Genomic DNA, 17,557 nt, shown 5'->3' with positions numbered 1-17,557 from the left:
AACGCGAAGCAGTTCTCTCTGTCATCCGTTGCATTTGGGAAGCCAGTTTTCTCTGTTATTTGTTGATGAAAGGTAAAAAAAATCTAGCTAGTTAAGGCACAGACAAAGTTAAGGTGTGGTGTGATATAAACTTGAATTTATTCCCAGTTGGATAATCATACGGAAATGTCTGGCAACAAAAAAAAGATAAGATGCGAAGAGTCTTTAACAATCATAAACTCTCAATTCTAACAAGTAACATGAAGCGTCACTTGATACTGATGCATACAGTGCAGCCTTCGCGAAAGAATTGGACCTTTGTGAAGAATCAACCATGCCGAAGATCTTAATTCAAATCGATAGGATTTGTTTTTCGAAACCGTATGTATCAAGATGATAATCGCCGAAGGGTTCACTTTCAACGTTTTTGAAAAACCTGGTATTGAAGATCTATCTATCTATCGGGACAATATTATCAAGAAGCTGGATTGCGTAGAAGAAGGGAGGCTTTTGTCGCTCTAGTCGCTTTATTCTAGTACAAAATATATCTATTTCATTTTGTAGTTATAGTATTATTTTTATAAATATTCATGTGAACGAAGAACAAAATAGTCTTTCATTAAACATATTTACAGCCAATAAAAAAAATAATGTACTAGACCCCCCGATAGAACATTTTAATTTTATCATGAGATGAAAGAGGAGAGTGTAAGCTTTCATTTGGTGGGTGTTTTACCGATACTGATTTTTTGAAAATAATGTTGCTCTACCAGATACACCGTGATTTATTTAAAAAAAAAACTGTTACCAATACTGATTTGGAATATTTTGGTATATACATCGACTTTCGGCGTCATATTATTGTAATATGCTGAATCTCTGCCGATTGCTCACCAATCGTTCAGTCACGCTTTCCCACAATGCTCCAAGGCTTTCACAACTACAATTGCACATTTACCATATCCGCTTTGAGAGTAGGTTTTTTTTAAATTAATTTTATTTCCTTCAGGTTTCTTTATATCAGTTTTTAATTAGGTTCTGGTTGTTTGTTTCATCATCGATCTCTTGCACTGCTTCTTCCACTCATCAACCGATTAGGTTCTGTTCTTCTGTTTCACCGCGCAATCATTCGGCAGCGGGCCGCCGAATCCTGCGCCATCTAACCACTCGTCCGACGAAACTATACATCATTCGATCGCCCAAATCAAAACACTAAACAAACTCCTTTCCATTATCCTCTCTGGGTTAACCTACCGAATCCTTGTTGGTTGGCGTTTCGCGTCTCTCTACTTGAGTGCAATGTTTATCGCAATTTCTACTTGACAATATCCGGTCGTCGGCGTCGCATTGGTATCGCTACTCGCATCTGTTTTTTATTGTTCCACACTCCTGAGCCAGTTGTTGTTTTCCGATTTCGCTTCGAGTGCTTCCTTGCTTTGTTTTAGTACGAAAATATATACGTTTAATATTCATCCTTACGTGTTTTTTGTGTAATTCTTTTGTTTAATTTCTGTTTCATTTGCTAAGTAAATATGATCCTTTTATAGTTCTTTTTTTTCTTTATTTGTTCTTAAATAGGATTTTCTGTTTAGTTTACTTCTCATACAATCCATTTAAAGATGTTTTATACTTTTATTTCTTTGTTTTGCGTATTTGTGAGTTATGCAAAAAGTGTACACAAGTTTCCATTGTTTTTTTATCGTTAAATAGTCAATGATGTTCGATTTAAGAGTAGTTAGTTGTTCTTACTGAATCTTAATGAAAAGGTTTACTTTTTGTTTTGTTGCTTTATAACACATTTGTTTCCGTTTCGCAGTGTGTTGTTATTACTTGTTGATTCCATTGGATATCGTTTGGGTACACGGTTCTGTTGTCAAAGGTTTACGGGATAGCGATGTGGCGTGCAGGCGCGTGAAACTGTCGTTCTGCAAGGATGTTTGCATTGTATATTGTTTACAATACACGTCTTGTAGCACATAAAGCATGCTGATTTTTTTTCACTTTTGATAAACTATTTCGACACTTTAAACATTAGATTTTCCAGATGCTTATTTATAATGTTTCAACTAACAATCACGTGGTTCTGTTTAGTTACGATGTAATGTTTGCTAAAATGCTTTTGTTTTGTCCAGCGCCTACTGCGTGACAGTAAACACTATTCTCCGTTGCCAACGCAGCCTACTTTGCCGACTGAGTACATGACGTGTGTTCTTGTTCTTCCGATTCCAACAGACAGGAGGTGGATTCTACTGTTCTCTAATGAGTGACTTTGTTTACATTGCTTTCTTTAATCTAAGAAATAATATACACGGTTTACAACAACGTCTGAGAAAGCTTATTCCACGTTGTCATCCTAACTGTTCGCAAATGTTAAGCCGTGACCATTTTTCATTATTTAGCTTTCATTTGTAATAATCGTCGTTACAATTCAAGCACTTTGTCACCACAGCGCAACTGAGATGAATCAGCTTAGTTTGCTCGTGTGTGTTTGGAAGCTGTACTAAGAATTTAATTTTCCGTTCCATTGTTGATCAACAAACGAGCTTCCAAATGACACGAGCAACATTACGACTTTTAATGATTCGCACCATTTTGTCTAGCACTTTAGAATATCAATCCTTTCCTTCGAAACTTCGAACCTAAAATTGCTTAAACCAACACTAATCATAGTAGATTACCATTGTTTGTATGATTCCATTTTTTGGAATATATAAATAATAATATGAAACTGAGTCTGTTAATTTAAAATCCTATATATAAAACATAGTTCGGTAAGCTGCATCGACCGTAATCGATACAGACTCTTCCTCGAAGCATTATTTCTCCTAAATTACAGTAAATTGTTACATAGGTTTACAGTTATACAGAGATACATAATCGTTATTGTTTCCTTTCCGCTTGTTTCCATTCTCTCAACACACTTACTTCTGTCATTCGTGGCATTTCTGCTTGCCACTAAAACGAAAAACTAAAATAATTTAGATAGTTTCACTGTAAAGTAAACAATTCAATGCTCCATAATTTACTACAGTCCCTAGCGTAAGAATGTGCAGAAAACTAAACTATTTGCAACTTAATATGGTCATTAAAAACTCTTACAAAAACAAATAATCAAAACAATAATTTTGACAACGATGAAAGCAAAATGCCTCCAATGTCTCTCACTCACACACTTAACCGATTCCACACCACCTGTTCACCACTCAATCGAATAACAAAAACCACCATGGATACTCACACGCACACACATCCAACCGTACGTACACAAACACAACGCCCCCTCGGCTCTTAACCCTGTGCATGTACGGACAATTTACGCACACACACATGAAAACGTAACGCAGCGCTAACGTACGTAACGGTTGCAATTACTGTATTACGCAGCAGGCGCACTTTTTCTTCTTCTTCTCGTCGATGACGACGTGGGTCGCCGACTGGGGTCCCGCTATCACCTGGTTGCTGACGGGCGTTGTGGTCGTCGCTTGCGGGGCCGCCCCTTGACTGGACTGGACCGGACCCGTGGAACCGTTCTTGTGGGGCGAAACGGCTGTACCGTCCGCCGCCGGGCCACCCTTCTGAGGAGATTTCGTTCCGTTTGGCTGGCTCTGGAGTTGCGCCGCCTGAAAGTTCGTAATAGGGTAACATGTTATCAAAGGTGTCAAAAGTTGATTTCGGGGGAAAGGACTTACATCGAGCTTTGTCGCAACGCCGTCCACCACTGTGCTGCCACCGTTTTCCGCCGGATGGCTATCCTTTGGTGCACTACCGTTCAGAAGATTCTGATCACCGGTCGGTGTGATTGGTTTTCCACCTGGAATAAGGACAGAAAAGGAATGTGAGATAGGTGTTTGAGAAATAATCAGTTTGTTAAATCAATATCCCTCCAGGATAAGGGGTAGCATAAGAAAAGCCTTTCCGCTAGAATAGCGGTTCTCAAGCTGGGGTACATGTACCCCTGAGGGTACCCACGCTGGCCCCAGGGTGTACCTCGGACAACAATGCGTAATGGCGAATATATTACAATTCAAATCAAAACTTACTGATACACTTTTGTGAATTGTGTATTTTTTTTATTTGAAAACTTTGTCTTGTATATAATATGGCCTTTTGAATCCCGCCCTCCACAACCAGCACAGTGTATGAAGGGCTGTGTGACAAAAAAAATCAAAAGGATAAAACGTCTAATGAACAAATTTTCAATGCAATCTTCCTATTCGAAACAAAATGTTGAATAATATGTTAAGAGTATGATTCTAAATTAAAAATCTTGAGTCTGAAGGTACGAAAGCCTCCATTTGAGAGACATGAAGGCATTTTTTCTTTCGAAAAGCTCAGTTGCTTCATTGAAAGCGAATTAGAAGCATCCTTCTATGCTTCTCGGAAGCTTTCTTCAAAGCATCTCGGAAGTCTTCTTTCAAGGGGTTTGGAAGCCTCTTTTGAAACGGATCGGAAGCCTACTCGGAAACCTCCTTTTAAGAGGCTCAGAACCCTCCCTTCAGGAGAGGAGGCGCGAAAGCCTACTTTCAAGAGGCTCAGAGACGTCATAACAATATGGTCAGAAGCTTCCTTTTAAGTGGCTCGAACGCCGACTTTAAAAAGCCTTGGAAGCCTCAATTCAAGAGGCTCGGAAGCCTTCCTTCAAGAGCCTTGGGAGCCTACTATCAAAGGACAAGCCAACCCTTAAAGAGGCTCAAAAATGCTCAGAAGCATCCTTTCAAATGGCTTGGGAGCTGCCTTTCAAGAGGCTCGGAAACCTCCCTTCAAGAGGCTTGGAAGCCTTACTTCAAGATGCTCGGAAGGCTCCTCTCAAGAGGGTTGAAGGCCGCTTTCCAAGTGGCTCTTAAGCCTCCTTTCAAGCGGCTCGGAAGCTTCCCTTCAAGCCAAAATTCAAGAAGCTTGGAAGCATCAATTCTTAGAGCCTCGGAAGCCTTCAAGAGGCTCGGAGAGGCATGTAAGCATAGTTACAATAGATTATTATTCAACAATAAAATTTTGAAATCTTTAAAAAATGCAAACGTGGACTTCATTGTTATATCATAGATAATATTAAATAATCACAACATTTCTTTTGTCATTTCATTGCCTGTCAACTCTATGATTTACTCTGTAATTTATGTCCAAAATAATGAACGGTTTTTTCTATGCCCATGATTTGTTTTTTTTCATAAATCCATGAAATGCGAATATTGCTGTATTCAGTTCAATTAAAACCGATTTCTAAACAACTGTTAGTTTATAAATAAGTACGTTTCAACATTGAAAATGATATCTATTATTATCATCAAGTTAGCAAACATTTGGAGAACTATATATCTCATGAAAGCAATCCATTTTCTCTTCATTGGAGTTCCTAATAATTAACTAACTAAGGATATTGACCGGTACTCCGTGTACAATATCGGAGATGACTATTCCGCATTCTTTATCGCAACAGGGTTACTCTACCTTATCCAACAAAGCTTAGTTCAAGTATGGTTCTCCACCTTCTCAATTGGACCAACCATCATCAGGACTGTCTGTGCCCCTAACACGAAACATCTTTATTTAGTGACAACTAGATATTCCGCCTTCTCAATCGGACTTATCTGAATTTGTCTCTGCTTTATAGAACTGTGGTACTCAACCTGAACGTAGAGCATCATTCCAGTACTTTGCTTTTTTTTTCTTACTCGCCGAAGTAGTATTTGCTTGACCTAACATTGTCATTGGAAGCCATCAGGTATTCCAGGTTGCATTTAGTGTAACACAGTGTTAATCCAGTCTGAAAAGCCCTCTGCTGTTGTTTTTTTTCTGCTCTATAAAAGCATATTGTGAACGGGAATACCTCACTACTTTTATTGAACTTCAGAATATTCTGCAAACTTTATCAGAGCCATACAGTAATAACAATTCAAAAATACAAGAGCCTTTTCCGATCTTCGATGATTTGATTTTATAAACGCAGAAAACAGCAACCTAAATTATTGATATTGTTCCAAAAGACGCCAAATTTAATATTTCTGATTTCATTCAAATTTCTTGCAATATTTCTTCAGAATCGCTTCTTAGTTCCACGTAGGGAGACTCAATTGCGCCAATGTTGTGACCGGAGATGCGAATGAAGGCTTTTCATTTTTGCTTCTGTACTTCTTGACAATCATTGGAAGACTGATTTACAATAGAGCTTGCTGACGTTAAGTCATCTTTCTCTTGCACGCGCACAGAAAGAATGGGTTTTGTTTTCAAACAAATCCTATTCTCCCCATGCGCTTAAAAGAGAAGGATGAGTAAACGTCAGCAAGCTCTATTCTATTCTTCTGACATTTATAACAAACCAAAGCCTCCTATGGTAACTATTATAAGCACTCTATCCCTCACTACAACTCTGAGAAGTCTATCGGAATAGATTTCTCCTTTACATTCCCGAAAACCTTCACGATTGCCAGTTTAACCTCTTATTTTTTATCGAGAAGTTGAAACAGTGTTGATAACATTAGATCTTTTTGTTATCCATATGGTATGTCCTTACCATAATCATGGGTAGGACATTGCTTCGACTGTCCTACCCAGGTATTTTCATGCGTAGGACATGTCCTACTTGTCCCACCCACTCCCGGCGCCACTGACCCTCAGCATGGTCTTGCTTTGTAGCCGTGCGTCTTACCGCACGGCTAAGAAGGGCCCCTTTTCATATATCTTATCTACGTTTATTTTAATTTACACCAAAAAAGAGGGGTAAAATAATGCAAAAATTCAAAGCTGCAAATGGCTGCGCTAAAAAATCACCTCCAGAAGTGTAAAAAATACAATGAACGATTGCAACTTCCTGGGGAATTTTGGTAAATTTGCTCGAGCAAATACGAGCAAAAATTTAAAATAATTTCTCGATAATATCTAAGGGACATTATAGAGCAGGCGGCGAAAAATGAACCATTAGCTCGCCCAGCTCTACGGCGAACTCAGTATCCAGAAGGTAGCTAAAACTGGAAGGGTACGATGGGCAGGGTATGTTGCAAGAATGCCGGACAGCAACCCTGCAAAGATGGTGTTCGCTTAAGATCCAGCTGGTACAAGAAGGCGTGAAGTGCAGCAAACGAGGTAGGCTGTCTAGGTGCAGAATGACTTGGCGAGCGTGGGGCGCATTCAAGGATGGAGAGATGCGGCCTCGAACCGTGTATTGTGGCGTCAAATTGTTGATTCATTGTTATCTGTTTAGATGTAAACAAAATAAATGAATTAATATAGAGCAGTTTCTAAAGATATTCAAGAATTTCCATAGCAAAATAAAAATTTCAAAATTGAGGACCGGCAAAATGGCCGAAACGAAGTTATGACGACGACTCTCCGTGGATGCGTGTGCACGCCGTGGAGGTCGGACTACAAGAGACAAAATCATGGCTTGCTGCTCGCCGATTGACACGCTGATGTGTGAATCTATTGTAACACGCTGAAGTCATTTTACTCAAACCCCACACATAGCACATTTATCTTGCGATGGATTTTTGAGGTTTATGTATCAATATATTTGCAAACTCATTTTGTCAGTTGTATTAAAACTTCTGATTATTGACGTTAAACTATTAAAAATTTCAGTTCTTTCCATATTCAGTAAAAATTTCAGTATCAATCAATCTCCTTTATGGTCTCGCCTTTTATTTGTCGCAGGAAGTAGGAGCGCTTTCTCAGCACTCCATTTCCCATACTTCTTCTACGGTCTTCTTTGATTTGCGTTTGGCGTCAATTCCGGGAATGTTTAGGGTGAGATAAGTACTGCTCCTTCCCAGGTTTGCCAGCTTATCTGCTTCCTCGTTGCCATGTATTCCGGCGTGGCCGGGTACCCACAGAAAGCTAAAGTTGCTGTCAGTTACGAGGTCCTGTATGGCCTGGATCCACGGATGCGTTGCTCTGGGGGATTCCAGAGCCAAAAGGACGCTTGCCGAGTCCGACACGATCAGGATGGGCGCCGTACTTGTATCGGATGCTGCCTTGAACAAGGCCGCTGTCTCAGCCGAGTAGACCGAACACTGGTCGGCCAGTCTGAGGTGCACCTACCACAACCGACCCCAGACATTGGCTTTAGATCCATCAGAGTAGTTATTTCTAATCCTTTCGCCAAAGACCGCCTGTGCTCGATTTGGGTTGGTACTGTGCCTTGATTGACCAGTCAAGTGTTAGAGTCTTGGCCTTCCAGCTTTGCGGCCCTCCTCGGTGGAGTTTAGCCACCGCACCGTGGGAAGCTTAGAATTGAGGGCAAAGTTTGCTTGAGCCTGCATGAAGCAAGCTTGCCCTTCTCCATAGGTACGCTCCAAGAACTCCACTGCTATGCATCCAATTGTCGCCACTGCTTTGAATCGGAATGGTAAAACACCGCCTTCAGCACATGTATCTAAGGCAAGAGTTGATGGAATGAGCCCAGAGATGGTCCGAATAGCCGCGTTGTAGGCAGAAGAGAAAGTTTACTCCATTTCATCGAAGGCCCTACGAGTGATTTCCGATTCATACAGTAGGCGACTAACAATAAAGAGTGTACGGAATCAAATTGCATCACTTTCAAAAGTCAATAACATTTCGCCTCCTGGGCTGATTTTTTGTTTTCGATTTTTGTAATAGTTAGAGTTAAACTATTACAGCGTCAAACATATGGTTTCTTTGAGAAAGTTGACTTTAATTAAGTTAAATAATCGACTGAGACAATAAAATTTGTTAATTTTTTTGTTGGAATAGTTTGCAGGAAGAAAAATGTTAGTTAAGGACATGTACAAAATCTGAGTTCATTTAAGAAAAAAGCTTCAGCGTTTGGATGTATTTAAGAATTACAGTGAAATAGTTATACGTAATCGAAGCTTACATATTGTAATTCAGTTCCTAAAAATTTCATAACAATCGGTTGCTCCTGGTCCTTTTGTAGGTTTTCGCTCGTAGCAAGTTGATGCGGGTCTTGCAAGCCTCCTTGTTCCTCTCGAAATGAGGTCAAAATGTTAGGTGTTGGGTAGCATTGGGTAGCCCAACTCGTATGGACCCGCTGATTTCCCTTTCAAGGCATTATTATTATGGTTGTCGTTCCTCTCAATTCATAGTTAAACATAATCGACTCTTTCTTTCGAGAAAAAGTAATAGTGGAGCACTTCGCCGCGTTGAGCACCATTCGATTCAATGAACACCAATTGGTAACGGCGTCGAGTTGGCGTTGCAGGTCTACGCAATCTGCATATGAGCGGATCTTCAGATAAATTTTGAGGTCGTCTGCATAGACCAACCGTGGACGTCCAATAACAGAATTCACATCGTAAAAATAGAGCAGAAAGATCAATGGTCCCAGGTGACTGCCCTGCGGAATGCCACAGGTGGCACTAAACCTGGGTGATTAACAGTCTTCTAAAGTAACCGCTAGCTTCCGATCCATAAGATAAGAATAGAACCAGCTAAGAAGATCGCCGTGGATTCCAATCCTCTCAAGCTTTGCGATTGGAATCTCATGCCTTAGGGTCTGTTCACAAATTACGTAACGCAAAAATCCGAGTTTTTGACCCCCTTCCTCCCCCTTGTAACAAAAAGTAACATTTTTGGTACCCCCTCCCTCCCCCATATAACGCGTAACTGTGAAAATTTTAAAGGCAGATTTTTTTTTTCTTTGGAGCATCTGAAGCATGTGGATTATGGTATTTTTTTAACACTGCTAGAATAGGGACGGCACATGATGAAAAACCAAGGATATCAAGAAAGCAGCTAGTAGAAACGAAAATAGAATTTGCGACCATGGCCATTTAAATAGTTTAGCGGAACTGTTTTGTCGAGAACAATAATATTCTCTTGGTATTTTAACGCATATCAGTCTTGCTATGTGCTTGATTTCGATAATGACTAATATACGATAACGATATAATTTTTAAATTGAACTGGCTGAGCTAAAATGCAATTCTCGCTTAACTTTTCAAAAGGACCTAAGTAACATTTTTTTCATGAATTAATTTGAATAGCGCAATCAACAGAAAAACATGAAAGCTTTTGATTGTAGTACTCAAATTAATTCATGAAAAAAATGTTACTTAGGACCTTTTGAAAAGTTAAGCGAGAATTGGTTACAATGAAAACCCTCTTGCCTCTATTAACTTTAGCTTGGTTTGTTAGATCTAATCATAAAATACGTGAGACAAAAATGCCTCGAAATTTAGCAACAATTTTTCGAACAAAACTGGCTGTCTTTCAGAATTAAAAAAATACAAATGTCAGTCATACTCCAATCAGTGATTTAAAAAAACATTCAAATAAATTTTTATTCCCGTTATGCGTAACATTTGGTAGTACCCACCCCCTCCCCCACCTTTAAGTGTAACAAAGTATAACGTAAGTTGGACCTCCCCCCTCCCCTCAAAAGCGTTACGTAATTTGTGAACAGACCCATCGAAAGCCTGTCTGCTGCTTTCGGTGTAAATCGGTGTAAATAACATCCGTTTGAGTTCGTTCTAGTAAGCTGTCGGTAACATAGGACGTTGGGCACAGCAGATTTGTCGTGGTGGATCGACCGACAATGATCATCGCTCAGGTACTGCTTACAATGGAATAGCATTGGATCCATGACAACCAACTCAAATAGTTTTGAAACAGCGCTCAATGAAGTAACGCCACGGTAGTTATTGACGTCACGCTTGCTGCCTTTTTTGTAGACTAGAACATTTGCGCCTCTTTCCAGCATAAGGGGAACAAACAGGTTGACAGAGAAAGCTGGAAAATGCATGGAAGTGAAGAAAGCAGGGAGATGATGTGTTTCTTGAGTAATGAGGACGGAATCCCATCGGGGCCTGGATGGAATGAGGATTTCAGTCTTGTTGCGGCATTGGAAATCGTCGTGTCTGAAACATCCACGCGGCTTAGCGTCTGATTTGTGACCGGAACATTCTCTGCGGCAAGTGAGATGTGATCGACAGGGAACTCTTCATTTGAGAAAACGCTGGCAAACTTAGCAGAGAACAGGCTACAGATATCTTGTTGCGTCGAGGCCGATACGTCGTCCAATACCATAGATGAAGGCAATCCTTTCTCCTTGCGTTGCTTATTTACGTAATTCCAAAAGGATTTTGATTGTGATCGCAGCCTCGAGCCTCCCTGCTCGTTTCGGTGATAAGAGGTCTTACTCAGGTTCTATCACAAACGCCCGAATGACACTCGCCCGAATTCCATTCGCCCGAATGACAAACGCCCGAATTCCATTCGCCCGAAAAGACCAAACGCCCGAATAGGCTATATGCCCGAATAAACTCTTCACCTTACTTGATTAAAAGATTTTTTTGTGACTAATAAAAAGAAATAGTATACACCCGATTTTGTTTTCACACGGATTTTTTTTTACACGGCCGTGTAAAAAATTCCCATACAAAATTTTTGCAAAGTTGCACCATTTTGCATGATTCGTCAACAAATCATAAAACTTTTTTTACACGGATTATCAAAATTTGAACTGAAAACTTTTTTTACACGGAACGCATCCCCCGCGTAAAAAAGAATCGGGTGTATTTGATTTCCCACTTATCTCATATTTTGGTATACACGTCTCTCACATGTATCTAAATATTCGTTTCGTTTATGTGTGTAATAATAAGAAAAATAACGACGTTATGTACTTTCTTTTTCATAATATTCAAATAATGATTTGATTTCTTTATATACGTATGCATAAAGAAAGCTACCTTTCCCACCTCGGGAATTTGGTCCGCAGGTTTTTTCCCCAGGGCACCGGGACCAAAATCACGTGTAATCCCGAGGTGTAAAGCCCAATTTAACATTGATTTTAAATAAAATCTACTCAGCACTGTCTTGCAATCCATTCACATAGAAAGAAAAGTCAGTTTCAATCGTTCAGCTTTGTTGAGAGAATCAGATATTAAAATATGTTTTATGTATGCTGGTCACTTATACCGGTCCACAAACATCCTGAAATGAATCAAAACCTGACGGAATAATTAGAGCTGTAGCGAAAAATAACGTTGCAAGGGTCCAATCGTCAAAAATAAGAGGCGCAAATAAGAATTCACCCTTCTTTTCTTCATACATTATTCTTTTCTAAATGTATTGAAGACATGATTTCTTCTTTAAGTATTAAGGATCAAGCAAAATTTGTTTTAAAGATAAACAAAAACGAGCCACGTCGTATAATGTAACGCCGGTGACGACGTGATGAACTCTTATAACCATCACAATGAGACGATTCATATGTGCATATTGACAGATGTTATATGACAATATAGGACGCAGAACCTTTCTTGCGATCGACTATCCATGGTAATGATTGGACGATCTTTCTATTTCCATCAACATATCATTCAGTGTTGTAAGCACAAGCCAAGATTTGGATAATTGACGGAACATTCTCAACTGCTCCACAACAATTTGTTCAAGTGTTCACAATTCACGGAACTGTAGGTGAAGGTCAACACCGTTCCCTTGGTATTAATGCTGAAATACGGGAACGTATGATACAGCCTTTTGTTCATTGACGGAACGAAATTTATCAGAATACGTTAGATTCAGAGTATATACTATTGGATTTTAAGATGGCTGAGATTAATGCTGAGGAACGTGTCTTCCCAAATTCAAGTTTCAAGGATGTTTCTTTCTCCTCAACCAAAGTTTTGTTTTTAGAAAACATCAGCGATTGAGATTACAATCGGCATACGACATACTTCAACTTGCCTATAAAAAGTTTGTTAACTTAGCAATTTTTTTATGTTAAGATATAACAAAGGCATTTAAGGAGGTTCGAAAATCTTGCCCAAAGAAACGTATTTTTTTATGTAAACAAGTATTATGTGAATAGGGTGTACCCATAATGGGCGTTATACATAAATGACCCAAAGAACAGCCCATGACATTAAGAAGGCAGACTTATGTCAAACGACCATATAAGCCATTAATTATGCCAAGCGACCAAACGGCACAATAAGTGGAATACGCTTTCGAAACGAGGAAGTCCTCCGTTTTACAGCGTTCCAAAACAGTTCCAACTAGAAGAAAGAAATGCGACGACTGATACCCTACGACCACTGCAGGCTAAGAAGACATCTAAAATAGCAGAAAAGAATGAAAAACTAGACAAACTGGTACGTTCATATATTCCAGGTGATTGGCATATTTTTTCTTTTAATATGATTAGAAAAAATAACATGTAGAATCTGGATGTATATATAAATATATGACCTATTCGGGCGAATGGTCATTCGGGCGTTTGGTCTTTTCGGGCGACTGGAATTCGGGCGACTGTTACATTCGGGCGTTTGTCATTTGGGCGAATGGAATTCGGGCGAGTGTCATTCGGGCGTTTGTGATAGAATCCTTACTCAAGCGTTTGTATTCATAGTTAGGCCTGACATAGTGTTGTTTCAGCGGGAGTGTGCGATATTTGGTAAATCTTTTGAGTGCGGCCTTCTTCATTCTTTTTTGCAAACGTAATTCATTTGTCATCACAGGAACGCGGGAGGCATCACGAACAATCTTCTTCGGGACATGCCGATCGCGTTTTGTAAGGCGAATTCCAGCTCCTCCATAGAAAAGGGTCTATTAAACACTTTCGTAGGGCCGGGGGCACTACACGCAAAACAAAAAGTTGAGACATTCTTTGCATTAAGCGTTTGGTATCAAATCACGCATGCACAACGCTCAGAGAATGTTATATTTGTTACGCAAACTCGTTGCATTAAATCGATTTATTTGGTTTCGATCAATACATCTAAGCGACAGAGCAGACAGATTCTGGAGGAGAAGGATGCAGCGCGGGCGGTCGCGCTGCAGCAAGGTACCCGGCAGAACGTGGAACGTTATAGACGGAAGCGGAGACAGCAGACCCGCCTTTTTCAGGAGAAGAAACGCCGCCTGGAAGAAGCGGAGTGCGAGGAGATGGAACAGCTGTGCCGTTCTCAAGATACACGCAAGTTCTACCAGAAGCTCAACGCATCCCGCAAAGGCTTCGTGCCGCGAGCCGAAATGTGCCGGGATAAGGATGGGAGCATCTTGACGGACGAACGTGTGGTGATCGAAAGGTGGAAGCAGCACTACGAGGAACATCTGAATGGCGCTGAGATTACAGGTAGTGAAAGTCAAGGCAGCGGAGGAGATGACTACGTCAGTTCAGCGGACGATGGAAGCCAACCAGCCCCCACCTTGAGGGAAGTTAAGGATGCCATTCAACAGCTGAAGCCCAATAAAGCAGCTGGTAAGGATGGTATCGGAGCTGAGCTCATCAAGATGGGCCCGGAAAAGCTGGCCACTTGCCTGCACAAACTGATAGTCAGAATCTGGGAAACCGAACAGCTACCGGAGGAGTGGAAGGAAGGGTTATATGCCCCATCTACAAGAAAGGCGACAAACTGGAGTGTGAGAACTTTCGAGCGATCACCATCCTTAATGCCGCCTACAAAGTGATATCCCAGATCATCTTCCGTCGTCTGTCACCATTAGTGAACGAGTTCGTGGGAAGTTATCAAGCCGGCTTCGTTGACGGCCGCTCGACAACAGACCAGATCTTTACTGTACGGCAAATCCTTCAAAATGCCGTGAATACCAGGTCCCAACGCACCATCTGTTCGTTGATTTCAAGGCGGCATACGACAGTATAGACCGCGTAGAGCTATGGAAAATTATGGACGAGAACAGCTTCCCTGGGAAGCTTACCAGACTGATCAAAGCAACGGTGGATGGTGTGCAAAACTGTGTGAAGATTTCGGGCGAACACTCCAGTTCGTTCGAATCGCGCCGGGGACTAAGACAAGGTGATGGACTTTCGTGCCTGTTGTTCAACATTGCGCTAGAAGGTGTCATGCGGAGAGCCGGGTGTAACAGCCGGGGTACGATTTTCAACAGATCCAGTCAATTTATTTGCTTCGCGGATGACATGGACATTGTCGGCCGAACATTTGCAAAGGTGGCAGAACTGTACACCCGCCTGAAACGTGAAGCAACAAAAGTTGGGCTGGTGGTGAATGCGTCAAAGACAAAGTACATGCTTGTGGGCGGAACCGAGCGCGACAGGGCCCGCCTGGGAAGCAATGTTACGATAGACGGGGATACCTTCGAGGTGGTCGAGGAATTCGTCTACCTCGGATCCTTGCTAACGGCTGACAACAACGTTAGTCGTGAAATACGAAGGCGCATCATCTGTGGAAGTCGGGCCTACTACGGGCTCCAGAAGAAACTGCGCCACCGCACCAAATGTGTCATGTACAAGACGCTTGTAAGACCGGTTGTCCTCTACGGACATGAAACATGGACAATGCTCGAGGAGGACTTGCAAGCACTCGGAGTATTCGAGAGACGGGTGCTTAGGACCATCTTTGGCGGTGTGCAAGAAGACGGTGTGTGGCGGCGAAGAATGAACCATGAGCTCGCCCAGCTCTACGGCGAACCCAGTATCCAGAAGGTAGCTAAAGCCGGAAGGGTACGATGGGCAGGGCATGTTGCAAGAATGCCGGACAGCAACCCTGCAAAGATGGTGTTCGCTTCCGATCCGGCAGGTACGAGACGACGTGGAGCGCAGCGAGCGAGATGGGCAGACCAGGTGCAGAACGACTTGGCGAGCGTGGGGCGTATCCGAGGATGGAGAGATGCGGCCTCGAACCGTGCATTGTGGCGTCAAATTGTTGATTCAGTGTTATCTGTTTAGATGTTAACTAAATAAATAATAAATAATAATCTAAGCGACTCTCGTTAGCTCCTCCAGCAACAAATATATGCATCGTGTACAGCAGTATAGCTTCTACTCACACAATCTCCCCGATTCCGTCCAACTCGATGGCGGACAAGGACGCAGACAAGCATAGTGCCAATTCCACTATCATCACCCTTTGCTATCTCTATTACCCTTCTACTTGTGATTATATGATAATTATCCCATTCACATAGCACAGAACGAGGATTATAATAGTCTTCTATCACTGCTTCTCTCATGTGGTGTATAGTCCAGATGGCTAGCGCGTCAGTCGAAATGCGCTAGGCTTGGTGGAGGGCTTAGGTTCAATTCTCGTCTTCGGCCAATTTTTTTTGTAAGCAAAATAAGGTTGGCGAAGTATGTATAAAGCATCGTTCCTCGACGGAAGTTTAAAAATAAATTCTTTGTAGACACAAACACATACCTAGCACTTTTTTCTCGTGACCAGAGACCTAATGCAATGGCTTGCCATATCGACCTTATGCTATCTGTACATGGGCCTCAGCCTCAGCTTAATGCAATCTGTGCATGGAATTCATGCAAGATTGTCATATAATCATGCATTCTCTGGTTGGGTGTAAGATGTTCTTAATTGCCTGTTCAGGTGCAGGGTACCGAATTACATTAAAATATCATAAAATTACAATACATTTTATTGATTAACACTCAATTCTCGCTTAACTTTTCAAAAGGTCCTAAGTAACATTTATTTCATGATTTAATCTGAATAATGCAATCATCGTATTTCATGTTAATCTGTTGATTGCAATACTCAAATTAAGTCATGAAAAAAATGTTACTTAGGACCTTTTGAAAAGTTAAGCGAGAATTGTACCAATTAAATTGCCTTATTGTTATTCCAATAAACGTACAATAAAATCTATTGACAGAAAAATGTTAATTAATGATTTGAGTGTATTACTTCTACGTTAAGTTAAACTATTTGCAATGATATGGAAATGCTAATATCATCTTCCAAACTTAGACGTACATGTTCATGATGGAATTAGAGGCGAAAGTAAAGAATTGATAGTTTCGTTAGGATACGGCAGGCATGAAGAATGTTTTTAAAAAAGTCGATTTGAAAGCGAGCGGAGGGCAATATTTGTGATGGCACATATCGTATCCTAATCCGTATCCTAACGGAACTATCAATTCTTCACTTTCGCCTCTAATTCTATCATGAACATGTACGTCTAAGTTTGGAAGATGATATTAGAATTTCCATATCATTAGAAAAATGTTGACAATAGAATTACAATAAGTTCTATTTTTCGTGAAAAAATCGATTTTTTATCGTTACGATAACTAACAATCCCCATTTTCTATTGTAAAATTGCCTTTTACAATGGGATTTATGATGGAAAACAATATTCCTAATTTTTATTCTATTGTGAGCAACAATAGAGTTTAATGTAATTACAATTAAGTTTATCGTATTGTTACAATAATATCTATTGTAATTCTATTGTACTTTTTTTTATTAGAGAGTATCATCATCATCATCATCAACCCATTCATGCGCCTTTTGCCCTGTATGCAATTTATTCTCCTCCAGAGCTCGGCAGACGAGAGCCTGTATCCTCGGCTTCCTGGATGGTTTTGCGGCATGCGTTACGAATTGCACGGTAGGAATCCAGGGTTTGTATCCTATCCGGATGACCTTCCGGTAGTTTCTGTTTCGCCCTTTTGTTTGCCCTCGGTGCTTTCCTGCAGGCTTTTACCGCATTTCGAGTTTCTTCACTGCAATGCTGGTGATAGTGGTACCTCCTGCGATGCAGGGTCGGCTACCCCTTGCTTTGTGGTGACCATTTACATCACCAAGGTCAAGTATTGGGTGAAGAATGTTATTTAGCAGTGTAGTAATCCAGCTGTGGATACTATCGAGAGAGGAAATGGCCAAGA

General features: G+C 40.9%; 1 protein-coding gene across 1 annotated transcript in view; it reads right to left on the bottom strand.

The window, feature by feature from the left end:
- Positions 1-954: 954 nt before the first annotated feature.
- The window catches only part of LOC134206654 (uncharacterized membrane protein DDB_G0293934), a 542,450-nt gene continuing 525,847 nt past the window's right edge, over positions 955-17,557 (bottom strand). The window contains exons 8-9 of the mRNA XM_062682381.1: positions 3,669-3,790; positions 955-3,599 (exon numbers count right to left, since the gene is read on the bottom strand). Coding sequence (XP_062538365.1) covers positions 3,348-3,599; positions 3,669-3,790 — 374 coding nt within the window. The 3' untranslated portion in view covers positions 955-3,347. The remainder of the gene's footprint in view (positions 3,600-3,668; positions 3,791-17,557) is intronic.

The sequence above is a fragment of the Armigeres subalbatus genome, chromosome 1 (assembly GCF_024139115.2).
Source record: "Armigeres subalbatus isolate Guangzhou_Male chromosome 1, GZ_Asu_2, whole genome shotgun sequence".
In the NCBI taxonomy this organism is placed as follows: domain Eukaryota; kingdom Metazoa; phylum Arthropoda; class Insecta; order Diptera; family Culicidae; genus Armigeres; species Armigeres subalbatus.
Note: the sequence above shows the minus strand (reverse complement) of the source record. Positions and strands in the feature narration are given on the sequence as shown.